The 18,443-nt window shown below is 37.7% G+C and overlaps 1 protein-coding gene across 3 annotated transcripts; it reads left to right on the top strand.

The window, feature by feature from the left end:
* Window positions 1-6,829: 6,829 nt before the first annotated feature.
* LOC117874765 (C-C chemokine receptor type 6-like) lies at window positions 6,830-17,931 on the top strand. Of its 3 annotated transcripts, XM_034765230.1 has the most exons (5): window positions 6,830-6,925; window positions 11,000-11,075; window positions 12,073-12,171; window positions 14,607-14,675; window positions 15,854-17,931. In XM_034765230.1, exons 4-5 carry the CDS (start codon window positions 14,673-14,675, stop codon window positions 16,937-16,939), a joined length of 1,089 nt encoding a protein of 362 aa, XP_034621121.1. In that variant the 5' UTR covers window positions 6,830-6,925; window positions 11,000-11,075; window positions 12,073-12,171; window positions 14,607-14,672; the 3' UTR covers window positions 16,940-17,931. The 3 variants fall into 3 exon arrangements, with proteins under 3 accessions (XP_034621121.1, XP_034621122.1, XP_034621120.1); XM_034765231.1 differs by lacking the exon at window positions 11,000-11,075 and having other exon boundaries at window positions 6,857-6,925; XM_034765229.1 differs by lacking the exon at window positions 6,830-6,925 and having other exon boundaries at window positions 10,692-12,171.
* The last annotated feature ends 512 nt before the right edge of the window (window positions 17,932-18,443 follow it).

Genomic DNA, 18,443 nt, shown 5'->3' with positions numbered 1-18,443 from the left:
AACGTACTCCCCTGAACAGCCCCATTGGCTTCAAAGGGACTGCTTGTGTGAAAACATGTTCACTGATGGAAGCAAGTGTTGCATAATCTAGAAGCTAATATACAGGGAATTTTAGTCTTCAGGACTGTCAGTCCAGCTTTTAACAAGCATCAAAACCCTGATCTAACAAAGCACTTAAGCATCTGCTTAACTTTAAACATGTGAGTAGTCCCAGTGGAGTCAGTGAGGCTAATATTCACAGGCTTATCTTAGCTTTAAGCACCTGCTTAAAGTGTTTTACATGATCAGGGCCAGAGTGTCTAGTGCCTTGATTAAATTGACTACAGAATTTTAAAATACAAAATGGGATTTAGCATTCCACTGTGGATTATAGTGAAGTAATAAAACTGCTATTTTCTTTGAGCCAAATGTGGTTTAGAATAAGGAGAAGTGCTAGAGGAAGCTGTCCCTTTGCTAATACAGTGTTTGTACAGAATACTGCTTTCCATCAAGACATAATTGGTTTTATCGCCCTTGAATCCTCTTCCCTTTCTGAGGGCTCCCAAATGATATATTGCTCTGTTTACATGAATGGTGTTCTCTAAACAGATCTCTCTGGGTTAACAGCTGATGTATCAGATATAGTACCTACTATAATGAGTTCAGTTCTTGTATATTCAGTAAATGTTATTTGTTATGCGCTTTAATATATTACTTAAGGTTTAGCATTAAAGGGCTGGATTGGTATTAATGATTAATTATTTGATTTAGATACAATAAGGACAAACACTCTCCAGTCTCCCCAAACTTCTACCCAAAATTCAAACCAAACTATATATTAGAGGTGCAATAAAGTTTATATTAAAATATTTGTCATTCTTTTTTGTTAGTTTTTTGTTCTGTGGTTGTATGTTTGAGCCAGAACAGGATCCATCAGCTCTGAAATGCATGAAAGAAATCCTATTTTCATGATATTTTAAGCCAGTTTTGCAAACCCAAGCGATTCAGATACATTTTGGATAGGCATCGGAATTTTGGGTTGCATCTCTCCATTGAACCCCAGTCCTATATCTTTCTTAGACTTCTCCATCCCTTCACAGCCTGATGCACTGTAGAATGATCACCAACATATCTGAATCAGTAGCCAGTTGCTTAGATTTAACTAGTTGCTTAATTTAACCAATCTATTTTGTATCCAATCCAGTTTGTGATATATATGGTTCAAGTTGTGTGATATGTGATTCAGAATAGAATGTAGAGCGATGACTTGAGTTAGCATGAAATAAAAGCGCAGTAATTTGCACCAAGTATGTGATGCGTCCCCGAATCAGAATCACTCTGTACAGGAATATCTGAGGGTCAAACTGGCCCACAGTGATTCACAAATGTGTGACATCCAGGCTTGATTACTGCAACTTATATCTAGAAACAAAACCATGTACTTTGAATGAGCTCCCATGGGTACAAAAAGCAGAAGTCCATCTGCTTAGCAACACAGATTGTCATGAAACACTTTACCTGGTGCTCTACTCTCTGCACTGGATCGCCATTGGAAACAAAAACCAATTCATGGTTTCTGTCCTGATATATGGGATTGGACCCAGCTATCTGAGAGAGTGCCTCTCCCTCCAGGATCTCCCATGAGAGCTATGTTCCACTGAAGCAATGATAACCAAGAGGAAGGCTTGTAGGAGGAGAGAACTTTCACAGGAGTTGGACCTAGACTATGGAATTCTCTCCCACAAGAAATTCAACCATTCACAATAAAAGGCAAAGCTCATCTCTTCTATTTGGCTTTTCTCCATGTACAGACAGAAAGGTATAGACACACACAAATAATGTGGGGAGGGGGAAAGATTTATCCCCCAGGCTGAGAAAGATAAAAGGAAAGATTGTTCCTATTATTTCTATTTTTAAATACTTGTGAGGTGCTCAAATGCCACGGTGACGGGAGCCACATAATTACCCAGATTAATAGACAGTTGCCTCAGATCTCTGCAAAAAATGTGAATCTTCAGCATGTTGATTACCTCTGATGATAGTGCTGAGCTGCTGCTCTGAACATGAGGTAACCTTTGTTTCACTTCTCTTTAGTCTAACCCATTACACTGAGTCACGTACTTGTGTGAGCTGTCGTCTAGCATGTTTCCCTCCTTTGCTGCTCCTCTTTAGCCCAATCTTTTCCTGTCTTTGTCACTTTCAATTGTAAGATCACCAGGTCAGCGACCTTGCTGTCTTATGTGTCCGTACAGCTAACACAATGATCCTGACTTAGCTCTTTGGGCACTACCAAAATAATAAACATTTTAAAAAATCATTCAGTAAAAATTGCCCTAGAGAATTTGCTAAATAGCGAAGTCTTTATTTATATTGAAACAGAGAAATAAAGTAAAGGAACCAATTACAGTAACTTCATGTAATCCTATCACTTTAAGTAACTGGCTTCAGTAAAGGATCCTTTTTTAGAAACCTGATATTAAAAAGCAATCTCTTTACTTGAACACTTGGGCTATGTTTGTCTATTTTTCTTGGCAATCCTGTCCCTTGTCCTGATTCCCTTCAGTGACGTCATGGTGGCCACGGTCTCGCTGTACAGCTCTTCCCCACACACCCACATCTTCGTGTGTGCCTGACTACATCTGTGTTAGCATTATGGCGAGGTTAAGTCCCAGCAATTCTGAAAGAAACAAAGCAAGTACCTCTCAGGAGTAGCGATCATCTTAAATTATAATGGGCCCCTTAACTCCATGTACAATGTAGAATTAATATAAAGCAATCACTACCTACTCCTCCTGAGACAAAGTGATAAGTGATGTGCAACTTGTTACTTTTTTGAATCATTATTTTCATGTATCTTTTTGGAGTTACTGTAACCAACTCTGGAAACAGCAGTTATTAATTTAACTGCTAATCCCCAGTAACAAACTACATGCATTAAACACTAGAGATCAAAAGATAACAGACAAAATCAGCAGCAGCCTACTCTTAGAAGTGACATGAAAGGCATTTTAACTGCCAACATCTGAGTTCAGATAAATGTGTTAGTTGATGACTGGCCCTAAATTCCTTGGTTCTTCCTCAGGCAAATCTGCCCATTAAAGCCCATTGGTGTTGAAATACATTAATAGCAAACACAGACTAATATCCTGTACTCCATTTTGTGAGTTATCTGTTAGGACGTTGATCCATAAGCATTCTAGATCATCATCTACTGAGTTATCATTGATTTGAAAACAGGTAATGCCATTTTTGACATACAGTGCCACTCTTCTTCCCCTTTTGCCCACTCCATCCTTCCTGAATAGATTACAACCATTGACTGTAACACTCCAATAATGTGAATAATCCCACCAGGTTTCAGTAATACCAACAAGATAAAATTTATGCTCATGAATGAGCAATTCCTCTTGTTTGTCACCAGGCTCCTACCATTGGTATGTAGGTAATTTAAGATCTTCTTCTCATCATATCCTTTGGTTCCTTGATTAATTTTGTTGTCAACATCTCAATTTTGTGTTAAATGAGTGCTCACATCTTCCCTCTTTTGTTGTTAGTTTAACCCCATCCTGACTATTCTAGCCAGCCTATCCCCACAGAGATTGGTTCCCCTTCTGCTGAGGTGGAACCCATCCAAACTATACAGCCCCCTATTCCCACTGAAGGTGAACCAATGTTCCACAGAACCAACCCCTCCACACCACTTACCTAGCCAGCTGTTCACTTCCAGGACCATCTGCTTTCTCTTTGCTTGTGGGACAGGAAGGATCTCAGAGAAGATTGATTAGGTATTCTTCTCCTTCAGCATGATTCTGAGTTCCCTGAGTCATCTGGTATCTAGGAGATATCCTGTGATGCAGTATAATCAGTGCTGATACGAACCATCACCCAGTGGATCCTTGCCCATCGACTTCAGACGCCTATCCAATCTCAGAGAGACAACGCATGTCTTGGCTCCTGGAAGTCACCACACTGTCCTGTTGTCTGCCTACCCATTGCAGACAGTTTTTTTTGTTTCTTCTGCGTATTGAATCCCTAACAAGGATCATCTATCTTCCTTGGACAATTGGAGAACGCTTTGTGGGCAAACTTGATTTTTTTTTTTTTTTTACCAGTTGGGCCAAGCTGCCAATCACATGTGTGTCCGTACACCTCTTTGTTCCCTTGGTCTAGCCGGATCTTGAGAGGCATCTTCCACAGTTTCCGCACTGAGGCCCTGGTGTTGAAACTTGTAGCTGTGTGGAATTCCTCCTGGTCCTCTTCTCTCTGGTGGCCACAGTCTGCCCATCCTTATCTGTCTCCAGCCATGTATAAAGCCAGAGTGAACTTTTGCTTCTGGTGGTTACAAACTTCTAGGCCTCCTCTCTCTCCATCTTCTTGGTGGGCAGCTCTTTTTTCCCTTAAAACTGGAGTAATGATATTTCCTGAACCTGCTGTCTAGAACACCTCTGCTTCTCAATTGCATCTCTATTTGTCCCTCCAGTTCAAGCATCTTTTCCTCCAGCGCAACCACCAATTTGCACTTCATGCACAGGAAGTTCCTTCTGGCTTCAGGCAGAAAAAGAAGCATGGCACATCCATTGCAAGTCACCAGAACTGTTCCATTACTAGCCATATTGAAATTGCATGCAGAGCTGTACCTGGAAGGAAAGCCTCTTACACTCCCGGTCTAAAGCCCCTCCAAAACTTTCCTATTAGCTGCCTCTGCTCAATTGGGGCATTCCAAGAACCAGTTTTCTTGTAGAAACAGAGTAATACAAAGAAAGCATAACTCTGAGCAGAAATCAGGTCAGTGTATTCAATGTGCTTGGCTAGAAATGTCACCATTGGGGGTTTATATAAATAAAGAGAACCTTTGAGAAACTACCAGGGTGCTTTTTTCAAGGAGGCATTAAACTCAGACAGAGAAAAAAAAATTGCCACAAGGTTCATGCTCTGACTAAACCATCAAAAATGTGGAAATTATTATTATTATTATTTCGTATGTAACTCCCTTCTAGTGCCTGAAGTTTGCAGCATTTATGATATGGAGATTCATTCACTGGACACACTGCTACCCCTGTATTTAGGCATGCTTAGGTAGATTAAAGATGACAATTCAGCAGATTTTCCTTTCTTTGGTCAGATTAGTTCTGACCATAACAATTATTTTGATACGTTGTCATAACATATTGTTTGTCTTTTCTGCAGAAATGTTTTGGTATTCAAATTTCTGGTGAAAAATCAAAATTTTCTGTTGACAAGTTAGATAAAAATTTTGTTTTCCTAAAAAATATTTGTGGGAAAATAAAACATTTTTTCACCAGCTCTACTAAAAAGTTAACTACAAGTGTGAGGACACATGTACTGTTTCTTTAAATCTGTTTTAGGAAGCCAGGAAGCATGGGAGCTGGAGAAGGTTCTAAACAGAAGTTCTACAGTGAAGAAGATTAAGAAAGAAAAGCTTTAGAAATAATAATGTTTTCCTCATTTTGACACTTCCTTGTTCAATGTAGAAGAAAGAGAGACTTTCTGTAATTCTTTATCATTGCCACATAGGTCACTTCCTATTTTCCCACTCATTCTGTGTTTGCTCTTGCCTTATTTGTTACCTTCCATGGCAAATGGTGCATGCATTGGTAACAGAATATTGACAATGTGATGAGATTTTTGCAATCAGAGTAAAATGTCAAGTATCTCATGAGCTAAGAACAAGAGCTAAGCACAGGGGTCAACCATGCAGTCCCTCCACCTCACTTGCGCCCCATGTGCAATCACGTCCCCATCCTCCTCCTCTCTCCCAGATCTGCAACTCCCTTTCTCCTCCATCCCCAGAAAAAAACCCTGCTGATCAGCTGATGAGGGCTCAGTTTTCTCTGCCTGGCTTGAGACTAGACCAAGTAGATTGAGCTAAAATCTGAGCTAAACCCTAACATTGGAGACCTAACTCTGTCCCTCTCACTTCCATGGGAGTTAGAAATACCCTCTTCTAGCTGATCCTACCCTGAAGAAGGAAGAACCCCCAATCCTTCCAGAAGTATGTGTCTGTGAGGGCCAGGGATGGATATGGGAAGGGGAAGAGCAGAATGTGGGTGTATGAGAGCAAGAGAGAGAGAGAGAGTCAAGGTTGGGAGTAAAAAAGAGAATTTGAGCAATTTGAGAATAAAAGGCAGCAAGTAGGTGGTGGGAGGGCTATCTTGGGTGATGAGAAAAATGTGAGCGAGATTGATGGAGAAAAGGGAGGAAAAGACTGAAAGAATACAACAGAAAGATGAAGGAGTGGGACAGAAGGAGAGAGAAAGATGAAAAACTATGCACTATAGAAAAATAAGTTTGCGAGGGAAACAATAAGGAGATAGGCAGAGGAGAAAGGTAAAAATAGATCTGAGAGAAAGTACAGTGACAATATGATGTGTTAACTTACATATAATAAACTAATATATCTGTGTATTATTTAAATTCTGTGCTCTTAAGGAATGACAGGGAGCCCAGAGCCTGTGATGGATGTCATTTTGTGTACATCTATTTTATAAATCAATACATGTCAATCTAAATTTAAATGAATTCAAAACATGGGATGGTACAAAGTGGATGACACATGCTGAAGTTTTCCTAGAGTAGCAAAAAAACCCCAGGATCAGCACAGATTAAGCCTGTGGGTTTCATCTGCATAGACAGTATTTTTCTTACCTTTTATATTTTCTTTATTCAGTTAGTGGTGGCAGACAGCTCACAGGTGGTGAGATTTGACAAACCACAATAACCATATTAGCAAAATGAGAGTAAGTTTCCTTTTGAGTTGAAATATAGGACGGTGTGGGGGTTTCATTTGCATAACATGCAGATTTTTAGTAAGCTGTCTTAAAAAGAAAAAAAAACCCTCTCCTTACAACACTTTGAAGAAGTCTGGTGTCTGCTCGAACGGCTGTCTGGACTTAATAAATGGGTCAAAAGAAGATGTGCAGTGGCGGTAAGTCAGACTAGCTACCTTAGCCAATGAAAATGGAGTTAATTCTTTATATTCAAAGTCTGCTTTTATTGCTGCTAATTGTATCTATTACAGACTAAAAGCAAAAGCTACACTTTAATTAGAGAATATTAGAATATAGAAAAGAATCAGCAATGCTTTGTATAGTGTCCAAGCTGAACATCTGATCTGTCTACTTAATGGGCAATAACAATCCCTCTTATTTTAACTAAATGTGCTTAGGGCTCTGATTGTAAATCTGTATCTTCTGACTTCTCATCTCCACCACTGACACCAATTCCTTGTGTTGCTTTGGGAAAGTCATGGAGCTACTCAGGGACTGTTTTTCTGTCTGTAGCACAGTGATGATGATAATATTTAATTACCTCCCAAGGTAGTTGTACCATTGCTTTGTAAATGCTTAGAATGTGGGCCAGCACCTGATAGGGATGATTAAGCCCATTACTAGCAGCAGAATTCTTCATTTGGAAGCGAGCATCTGGACTAAAAACTAGCACATTTATTGAGTTATGTAGCCAGTTTAGAAGAATATAAATCATTATCATTACCATATCCTGCTTACTTTACTCATGTGAGTAATCCCACTGAAGCTGATTAGACTACTCACACCAGTGAGGTGAGCTGGAGTTGGCTTTGTGTAATGAAGTCGGCTCTGAAAGAATTACAATCACCTTTTCGTTCCCAAAGTTGTCAAAAGTTTTCTAATGGCAAGAAAGAAATGTTAAAGGCCCATATTCTGCAACGCATTCTGTGAGCCAGGGGTCTGCCTGGGTGTGGCTCATGGCAGGACTGGGGCCAAAATTTTAATATGGCAAGCAAGATCGTTATGAATCAAGGGAACCAGTTTATAAATTAATAGAAACTGCTTTTTTCTTTAGCAAGTTCCTCAAAGACATGCTATCACCCATAATAAAGACGTGGTATAAATAACTGTCTATATCTCAGTTTACAAAAGCCTTGTAACAGGCAACAGAATTTCCTATTAGGGATTTTTAAAATATTTTATAATAATTTATTAGAAAGAAAATAATTTCTATCAGCATTATGAAAACATTTGCACATGCTATTTTCATGTAAACTGTTAGTGACTCAGGAGGTTATATGCTATAGTTTGATACTTCAGAAGCAAGAGAATTAGAAATAAAACTAGTATTTATACCTCCAGAACAGTCCAGAAACCGCATTATGAGCCCAGTCCAAAGCCCAGTGAAGTTACTGAAAGACTTCTATTGACTTCAGTGAGTTTTGGATCAGACCCTTTGGAAATGCAAGTATTCACTAGACGGCAAAACAGAATAAACGATCTAAAGAAAAAGTATTAGCAAATAAGATCTTAAGGAAAAGCTTTTTTTAACCAAGCTGCATAATTTTTTGATTGTAATAACTGTAGGTTTCATTTGTTCTTAATAAAACAAGTTTAACAGCTGTTAAAACAGGCCTTTGGGGACCTAATTTACTTACAAGATTGTGAAATTTTAATGATGAATGCATTTTTATACATCATAAAACAAATACATTATATAGAGTAGATTATTGTATCTACAATTTATTTTTGTTTGCAATAAGTAGAAAGCACCCATCCACAAGCTCCGGGCACCCTGCCAGTTATCTAAACATACAAAACAAAAATGCAATATGCTCAGCTCATGCATTTTAACACACCATTAACATGTGCTTAAATACTATCCCTCGTCAGACACTGGACAGTATCTCACTCCATCTACCCTCTTCAAAGGCCAGGTGAAACAAATGGGCCCTGGCGCATGCCATGAAAGTCACTAAATCAGGCTATTTCAGAGCCCTGGAGCCATTCTGAATTCTGTTAGCCACCTTCTCTGTTATATCAAGGGTGAACTCACATCAGTATCTCTACTGACCACAACTGTGGCAGTGTTTCATAGGAAGAGAGACCGTCACTCAGATAGACTGGCTCTAGGTCATTTAGGACTATATCAGTTAAAACCAGCATCGTTAAATCTGCCTGTAAGCTCACAAGTAATCATTGCAGATACCATTGCACAGGCGTTATGTGCTTTCTAAAGGACACTGTACTTACAAACCAAGCAGCCACCTTCTGCAGCAGGTTCCAGCTTACAAACTGTTTTAAGATGTAGTCTCATATAAAGTGCACTGTAGTAATCTAACCTGAAAGTGACAAAGGCATGGATAGTGGGAGCAAGCTTCCATACGGTCACACCTGTCAGGCCAGGCATAGATGGTAAAATACCTTTGGAACCACTGCTCCCACCCGATTTTCTAAATGCAGCTGTTGGCCTAGCAAAGCCATATGTTATAAACTCAGGTGACTAACGGCAATTGAATTTAGAGGCAGATATAATTTCTGCCATTTTTTCCAGTTGTTTCTACCAACATCACCTCTGTCTTGGCTGAGCCTCAATCCAGACATCTTTCTCTCTTCCATGCCTCAATCTCCACTAGACACTGGGTCAGTCTCTCAACTGTTTTATGACTTTAATAATCTGCCACAGGCCTATCCAAATGGCACTTTGGGTTAGGCAATACAGTGACAAGCGGCTAAATTCATCCCCAAAATGACTCCATTGAAGTCAATTGAGTCAAATCACAAATTAATTTCACCCCTTTTTTTGTTCAATATGCATATTCACACACCAAAACCTGAAGAACATTTTTTATTAGGGCTGTCAATTAATCGCAGTTAATTCGCGCGATTAACTCAAAAAAATTAATCGCGATGAAAAAAATGCATTGTGATTAATTGCACTTATAACAATAGAATACCAATTGAAATTTATTAAATATTTTTGGATGTTTTTCTACATTTTCAATATTGATTTCAATTACAACAAAGAATGCAAAGTGCATAGTGCTCACATTATATTATTATTTTGATTACAAATATATGCACTGTAAAAATGATAAACAAAAGAAATAGTATTTTTCAATTCACTTCATACAAGTACTGAAGTACAATCTCTTTATCGTGAAAGCGTAACTTACAAATGCAGATTTTTTTTTGTTACATAACTGTACTCAAAAACAAAACAGTGTAAAACTTTCAAACCTACAAGTCCACTCAGTCCTACTTCTTATTCTGCCAATCACTAAGACAAACAAGTTTGTTTACATTTACGGGAGATACTGCTGCCTCTTCTTATTTACAATGTTACCTGAAAGTGAAAACAGACGTTTGCATGGCACTTTTGTAGCCGGCGTTGCAAGGTATTTACATGCCAGATATGCTAAAAATTTGTATGTCCTCTGGAATGGTGGTTGAAGCATTAAGGGACATATGAAACTTTTTCGCATCTGGCACATAAATATCTTGTGACACCGGCTACAACAGTGCCATGCAAATGCTTGTTCTCACTTTCAGGTGACATTGTAAACAAAAAGAGGGCAGCATTATCTCCTGCAAATGTAAACAAACTTGTTTATCTGAGTGATTGGCTGAACAAGAAGTAGGACTGAGTGGACTTGTAGGCTCTAAAGTTTTACATTGTTTTGTTTTTGTATGCAGTTTTTCTTGTACATAATTCTACATTTTTAAGTTCAACTTTCATGATAAAGAGATTGCACTACAGTACTTGTTAGGTGAACTGAAAAATACTATTTCTTATTTTTACAGTGCATTTATAATAAAAAATAAATGTAAAGTGAGTACTGTATATTTTGTATTCTGTGTGGTAATTGAAATTAATATATTTGAAAATGTAGTAACCATCCAAAAATATTTAAAATAAATGGTATTCTATTGTTGTTTAACAGCGTGATTAATCACGATTAATTTCTTAAATTGCTTGACTGCCCTATTTTTTATCAGTAATAATGAAAATGTGTGTGTGGATATGTAGGGAAAAACTAGATTTCACTTGAGGGCTAATAAGAGAGTATATGTGCTTGTGTCAGTAATGTTAGTAAAGGATTGGATTCTATCACATAATTCCGTTCAGGGCCTTTGAGGCTGACATATGGAGAAGGGAACCTTAGAAACACATCTAGGATAGTAACTGTAAATTATTAGTGACTTTTGACATAATAGTGTGATCAGTTATTTAATGTTTTGACATCATGCAGTGTGTTTGATTCTGTGGGTATGTCCTGTAGACAGCATCCTGGCATCTATAAAATTATTCCAGTCAAAGAAACTCAGGTAGGGAACCAACTTTATTGCTGTATGTTCAACTTCCAAAAAGAACTGTGTCACACCCAATATCTAGTATTTCTCCAAGATCTAGCCTCCTATTGATTTAAACAAAATTTGTAAGGCCCACTGAAACAGCGTCATCTGGTGACATCCAATAATATTACAAACTATGACAATTTTACACTTAGGATATTGAGTAAATCATTCATATTTGAGTGATTTATTTTGTGTTTAATTTCCTGTTACTGCAAACATTTGAATTAACATAAATGAATAATAAAATGCATGGAAATAAACATGGATATTATCCAGCATTCATACAACATAAAATCAAATCCTTCCAAGGCTAATTAGAACAAATGTTAACATTGTGCCTGAGCTATGAATATATAAATAGCAAAAGTGTGCACAAAAATAGGCGACAAAGATTTTCCTGTTTTTCTGTGCAAGTGCACATTTTGCGTGAGTACAATTCAGGTACATCATCTGGAAAATTTAGAACTCAATATGTAGTAAGATCTTATGTGTACTTCAGAACATAATTACTGCTCAGTTAAGTAACTAAGGTAGGCCCTGATCCTGCAAACACTTAGATGTGTTTAACTTTATAGACACTGCCAGTAACTCCATTGACTTCAACTGGACTCTCCTATGCATAAAGTTAAGTATTTGCTTAATAGTTTGCAGGATAGAGGCCATAATTCATTATATGTTCCAAGCACAATGAAACTATTTAATTAAAAATGAAACCATTTAATTAGATACAAGCCTATTCTCCATGGTTCCAATTCTAATAGGACCATTTAATCAAAACTATCAAAATTTTAATAGTGTCTAATGACTAAACAAGTAACATCCAGTTTTGTCATCTACAATACGCCTATTGTTGAATCTCTGCCCTTACATGCAAAACAGATTATTGTTGTTACATGTTAGGAGGAAGTGGTGATCATTTGAATTTAACCATTACTTATAATAATGCTGCTATTTCTTGTTTCTCGAGTTCCTAATATTCAAATGCATTTTTACTGAAGTTGAGGGTGAGCACAACAGAACAGAATACCTACTTCCTCTTTGCCTGACGCTTCATTTTTCTGTATTGGTGAGTAATAAAATAAAACAAGGCTATGCAAATATTTGAATGGTAGTCTGACCAAATCTGTTTAATCCATATACCTGGAAAGTGTAAGAAGTGGAGCTGTGATGATTTTTAGCAATGTTTGTAGGTTACTTACTGATTTAACTGAAGTATCTGAAATCTTCTTACCTTTCAGAAATCTATCTTCCTTATCTAGGCTTATCATTTATCCACCCCATAAGACTCTTCTGTCTATATTGTTATAATTCCAGGTTATTCACTTGTTTACCTTTGCATCTTATTAGTACTTTTGACAAATCATGTATTGGTTGATAGTGAAATGAAATGTACTGAGGTACATGCACTTGAAAAATGGCACAACAAAGCATGTTGCTGGGTTTGTATTACATATAGTGTATAGACTATATGTGAGTGGGTATATATATAGAAGCACTATTAAAGAACTTATGTTTTTAGTGGATCAATATGAAAACGTACCCCTGATAATTACTTAATACGTTATAGAAAAATAGAGCCAAAAGCAGGCACACTAACCAAATGCCTGTTAAGAGGACTCTAAAAATAATTATTATTGGCAACAAATTTTTGCTTATATAGGGTCTGAATTAGCTCCTATTGCAGTCAGCATGAAGTGTGGCAAGTCTTTGGACTCAGAGTTAAATACTGCAGTCCTTATTCACCCCATTTAAAGTGGGGATTAAATTCTATATCCTCATCAAACTGACAGAATTTACTTTGTATAATTTATGAAGAGTTTTTCAAGTAAATCTGTTAATTCATTTGAGTTATGAACTTTTTTATATCACCACTTCTGATTTTTTGCTTGGGGGGAGAAGCTGAACCTAATCTTTAGGGTCCTGGAGTTTGAGAATTGAGAACAGACTCACTTGTAGATTATTCCAAAATCTAAGGCATGGGTTATTTTTTTAATTGATGTGTATGGTCTGTTAATACTTTGAGCCATAACTATTTCTATTTACATTTCATGCAATTTTTCAACTTATTTGTTGTTAAATGCATTTTACAGCAACTGTTGTGGCAAATAATTGATTTCACACTGCTTAATTGTGACAGAGTGTGTGGTTTTTAATATATAATTGCAAGGTAAATCGCCTAGGGAGAAACTGACAGAGATAGCTCTGTCTTACAGCTATTTAATTCAGGGCTTCATTGGCTGAACTATAAGCAAGGACTCAGGTTCAGCCTGTCTCCTGCATCTTGGTAAAGCCATAGGAAGGAGCAGCTGTCCTGCATGTGAGTGCTGATACTTACAGCAAACAAGAAAATCAGCTGGGAAAATGGAGATTGGACAGTGCACAAATGACAATGGCTGGATGGAGACAGAAACTGCCTACTCAAGACTTAAAGGAGCAGATAGAGACTGTCCGAGGGTCTTGAGAGTGGAGCTGGCCAGGAAGCAGAGCTGGGGAAACAATGGAGCCTGTTAAACAATCACATCTGCTTGGTTTGAAACTTTATACTCTCAAGAAAGAGCTTTAAATAGTATTCAAGCTTCCTCCACCAGGTGCTCAAACCTCTTCAGGCTTCGGCTCCTGCAGCTTCACAACTAAAACTTTGAGCAGCAGGCAAAGGAAGTTGGAGCACTGGTTAAAGCTTTCTCTAATGGGCGTGCCAAGTCTGAACAGAGAAGACCATCTCCTCACGCCCACTCACAGAGAGCCTCTCTCCAGCCACTTCACAAATGAGTCTGCAGTCCCCACAGCTCCATATGCACATTTTTTTAAACCCAAATAATTCCTAAACAAAAAAAGCTTGTTAAATTAGAGTTAAGGTTGACTGTGTGTGTTTCCTCACAACAATGCAAATACTGAAAAGCAAAGAAATCATAAGTTAACACAGTCTCCAAGTGTTAGTCCACTACCGCTCTTCCTCACCAACACAAACACTCTCAATTTCAGTTCAACATTACTATCACCTTCAAATACAGTTGATCAGAGAACAATTCTGTTTTGCGGCAACTTGCTGAGGTGTTGAAATTAATTTTTGTTCTGCATTGGCATGAAAGCAAAACCTTTCAAACATTTTCACAAACATCAAGGGAGAGTGCATGGGTAGGGCACTGGCCTGTGGTGGGGGAGACCCCAGTTTCAAGTCCCTGCTCCCCAGCAGAGTTTTTTAATCCCAGATCATTCTGAATCTGGCAGAGCAGGAACTTGAACCTGAGTCTCCTACATCACAGGCCAAGGCCCTAACCACCAGGCTCTAGAATACTGTATAAGACTCACTTTCCCCTGCCTTAAAAAACTTCCTACCTTTTCAACAAAGACTTCATCAAAACCAGAACATCTCAGTAAAAACAATATATTTTGATGAATTTTGTTAGTCTTAGTTTTCTCTGTTGCTGGATATTTCTTGTTTTGATCTCTTGACACATCCTGTTTTGCTCTCCTAATCCAATCCACTTCCCTCCTGCACAGGGACTCCGAGGATACCAGAACTGTCCTCACCAATTCTTTTCTCATTAGAAGAAGCATATCACCAAAATGGTAAGCAGTGTATTGGTGAAGTGTATTAATATACCAGTGAAACAGTTGATTTGGAATTGGCAGTTCTATGAAGTGCTGGACAAATTGTCATGACCTTGGAAGTGATTGGCTAATGAGAGTTGTTTGTGATGATGTGATGTTTCATAGACTGTGTTGTCACTGGATATCCTGCTGACGTTTTCATATGGAGTTCTGTGGACTATTCCAGAAGACTATCTCCCCCACTTATAGTTCAATAACTTCAGTTACGATTTTATTACGCTCATTGGCCACCATATTTCCAGGAACTCAATGAACAATACTACAAGGAGTACAGCACTAATTTGAATGCTAGAAAGAATGCTGATATTTCATTGGCTCCTAGTAACATTGCTAAAGCGCAAGAAAAACAATAAAAATACAGTATGCTAGAAGAAAGCCTTGTAAATATGGTAAAACAACATTCAAGGTTAGGGACTGTGTTATGTAAATGGTGGATTCTTTGTAACTTGAAGTCTTTAAACCATGATTTGAGGACTTCAGTAACTCAGCCAGCAGTTAGGGGTCTATCACAGGAGTGGGTGGGTGAGGTTCCGTGGCCTGCAATGTGCAGGAGGTCAGACTAGATGATCATGAGGGTCCCTTCTGACCTTAAAGTCTCTGAGTTATTTTTCAGCTGTTCTCCAGATTCCTTCAAACACATCTGTCACTTTGAGAAAATTCTTCTTCTGTTAAAATAGTGTATTTTCACAGTTGTGGGAAAGAACTAATGATGGAGGAGACAATAAAGATCTGGATTGTCTGAGCTGTGCTCTGTGCAAGTACGCAGTGGGGGAGAGAGAATTTTATTTAGAGAACGTTGTGTGTATCACCAACTGAAGAAGAACATTTCTGAGGGAGCCCTTTGTTAGAGTTTTGACAGCATATCATTGGAGTGCACAAGGATTTTGCTAGTCAAGATGATGAGGAAAAGGTTGATTTGAAAGAAAAGTGACTGGGAGTAGTATTTGTATGCTTAACTTTCAAACACTGTTGGGGCCAAATATTTCCATTACTTTTATTGAGACACCAGGATGTATCTAAAGCAGAATTTGATCCTTTATGTCTCATACCATCAATTCTCCATTGTTTACGCAATAGAGAGAACTTGCAGAAATGAGCACTAATGTTTACACTAACTGGCTGTATTGTTTTTGCAGGTAGAACCCAACTACACAGAATATCTAGACTATACATTTGATTATGACAAAATTACATCACCATGTGACAAGAGGGAAGTCAGAAACTTCACAAAAGTATTTTTGCCAATTGCATACTCAATTATATGTGTCTTGGGCTTAGTGGGTAACATCTTTGTAGTAATGACCTTTGCTTTATATAAAAAACCCAAGTCTATGACAGATATATACCTCTTTAACATGGCCATAGCAGACATATTGTTTGTTCTCACTCTTCCATTCTGGGCAGTGAATTATGCTGCTGAAAAATGGATCTTTGGTGACTTCATATGCAAAATTACCAGAGGTATTTATGCAATCAACTTCAATTGTGGTATGCTGCTCTTGGCCTTTATCAGTATGGACCGATACATTGCTATTGTACAGGCAACAAAGTCATTTAAACTTCGGGCTAGAACGCTAGCATACAGTAAACGGATCTGTTTGGCTGTATGGGTATCATCAATTTTAATTTCCAGTTCCACTTTCATATTCAGTCAAAGCTACAGCCACTCCGTCAATGAAACAAATGAGATTTGTGAACACAGATCCAATAGTGAGACAAAAGGCACTACGTTGAAATTATTGCTGCTGGGTATGCAACTTCTATTTGGATTTTTTATCCCTCTGCTGTTTATGGTATTTTGCTATGCATTCATTGTCAAAACCTTGGTGAAAGCTCAGAATTCCAAAAGAAACAAAGCAATATGTCTGATTGTATTAATTGTGATTGTTTTCCTGATTTGTCAAGTACCATATAACATGGTTCTTCTTGTGACTGCCATAAATATGGGTAAATTGAATAAACTGTGTGATAGTGAAAAGCAAATAGCTTTTGCGAAGTACATTACAGAAGCCCTGGCCTTCTTCCATTGTTGTTTGAACCCAGTGCTCTACGCTTTTATTGGGGTGAAATTTAGAAGTTACTTTGTGAATATGATGAAGGATCTGTGGTGCCCGAGATACAAGAAATACAAGACCAAGAGTTCAAGGATAAGTTCTGATACCTATCATTCAAGGCAGACAAGTGAAATTATGAGTGACAATGTGTCATCCTTTACTATGTAATATAACTTCAATATTATTATGAAGGAGCTTTGATTATATTCATCCAAAAATCCAAACCAATCTCATTATTCATGTCACAGCTAGTGATTTTGACTTTCCTACAACCTAAAGAGTAGTTTCTATGATCTACAGCTCCCTCCATCAAAACAATTAACATAAACAGAAGAATGACACGACTATGGAAAACTCGTATTAATCACCGTCTAGCTAATGCTTATGCTGTTTTCAAATACAGGCACTTAGAATTCTCCAGAGAGCTAAATTTATCAAGCAACTTCCTTGATTCTAATGAAAAATTGCAAGTTTAATTTGAACATTTCCTTGGTATTTTGGTTTTAAAACAGGGTTCATTTCAGCTATCTCATATTATAACAACAATTTTAAAAGAATCAAAAGGACAAATTCACCACCAGCCCAACTCCATTTATACTTATGTTATTATTCATTATTTATATTGCAGTAATATCTTGAGGTCCTGACTAAGACTGGGACCCCTTTGTGCTAGCATTGTACATACACATAGTAAGAGACAGTCCTCACACCACCGAGCTTGCATTCTGAATAGCCAAGACAGATAGCGAATGGGAAGGAACATGCTCAAGGTCACATAACAAGTCTGTGGTAGAATGGTCTCCTGAGTCCCCGTGCAGTCCAGTGCCCTAACTACTGACTGCTGCCTCCCTATATAGTTGTGCCTTCTAATGTCAGCACTGAATTGTCCAGAGCCAATACTAGCATGGCTACTGAAGGGAATAGTATATATATTTTTAAAATACACACTGAAAGGTTTTGTAACATCTCCTCAGTTTTTATCGTCTGTGGAACAGAAAATAAGGTTTATTTGAGAAGAGATATTTTCCTGATTTGGCAGTGGAACTTCAGGTTGTAGACTCCTCTGAAACTGACCATTTTGTAAATTTGTCCTTGAGAAAGGCCAAGACACCACTCTGAATATTTTTCTATTTGCTTTATTAAATGAAATTTTAAATTCACATATGTGCTTTCTGTTTTTCATTGAAGATGGACTAACAGGGCAGTATTTGGCTCACTTGATACTCTGATATTTTATTTTATTGGACAAACAGTGACATGGAGAAAAATCCTGAAGACTTTTCTCAGAACTTATTAGTCATTAAAATTCCTGTTGGGCTCAATTGTGCTACCTGCTAAACTGATGCAAATCTGGAGTAACTCCACAGACTTCAGAAATTGATATGATTGAGAGCAGAATTTGGCTCATTGACTGCAATGTAAAGTCTGCCAGAGTTAATACTGAGTAAGGACTTCAGTATTTGACCCGTTATGAATAAACCTTGAATACCTATACGATAAACTATAAGAATTATTAGTCAGTGCTGGAGGCATACAGTACAAGCTAATCATGATCCAGCATTAAACTGGGATACATCTGTTATGTAATTTAGCTTTTTTCACATTTTATATTTACACAAGATTTCAGCAATAAAGATTCAGGATGGAAGTTAACTGATCTTTTAAATTATGC

The sequence above is a fragment of the Trachemys scripta genome, chromosome 3 (genome assembly GCF_013100865.1).
Source record: "Trachemys scripta elegans isolate TJP31775 chromosome 3, CAS_Tse_1.0, whole genome shotgun sequence".
Classification (NCBI taxonomy): domain Eukaryota; kingdom Metazoa; phylum Chordata; order Testudines; family Emydidae; genus Trachemys; species Trachemys scripta.
This window is presented reverse-complemented; position numbering and strand designations above follow the sequence as displayed.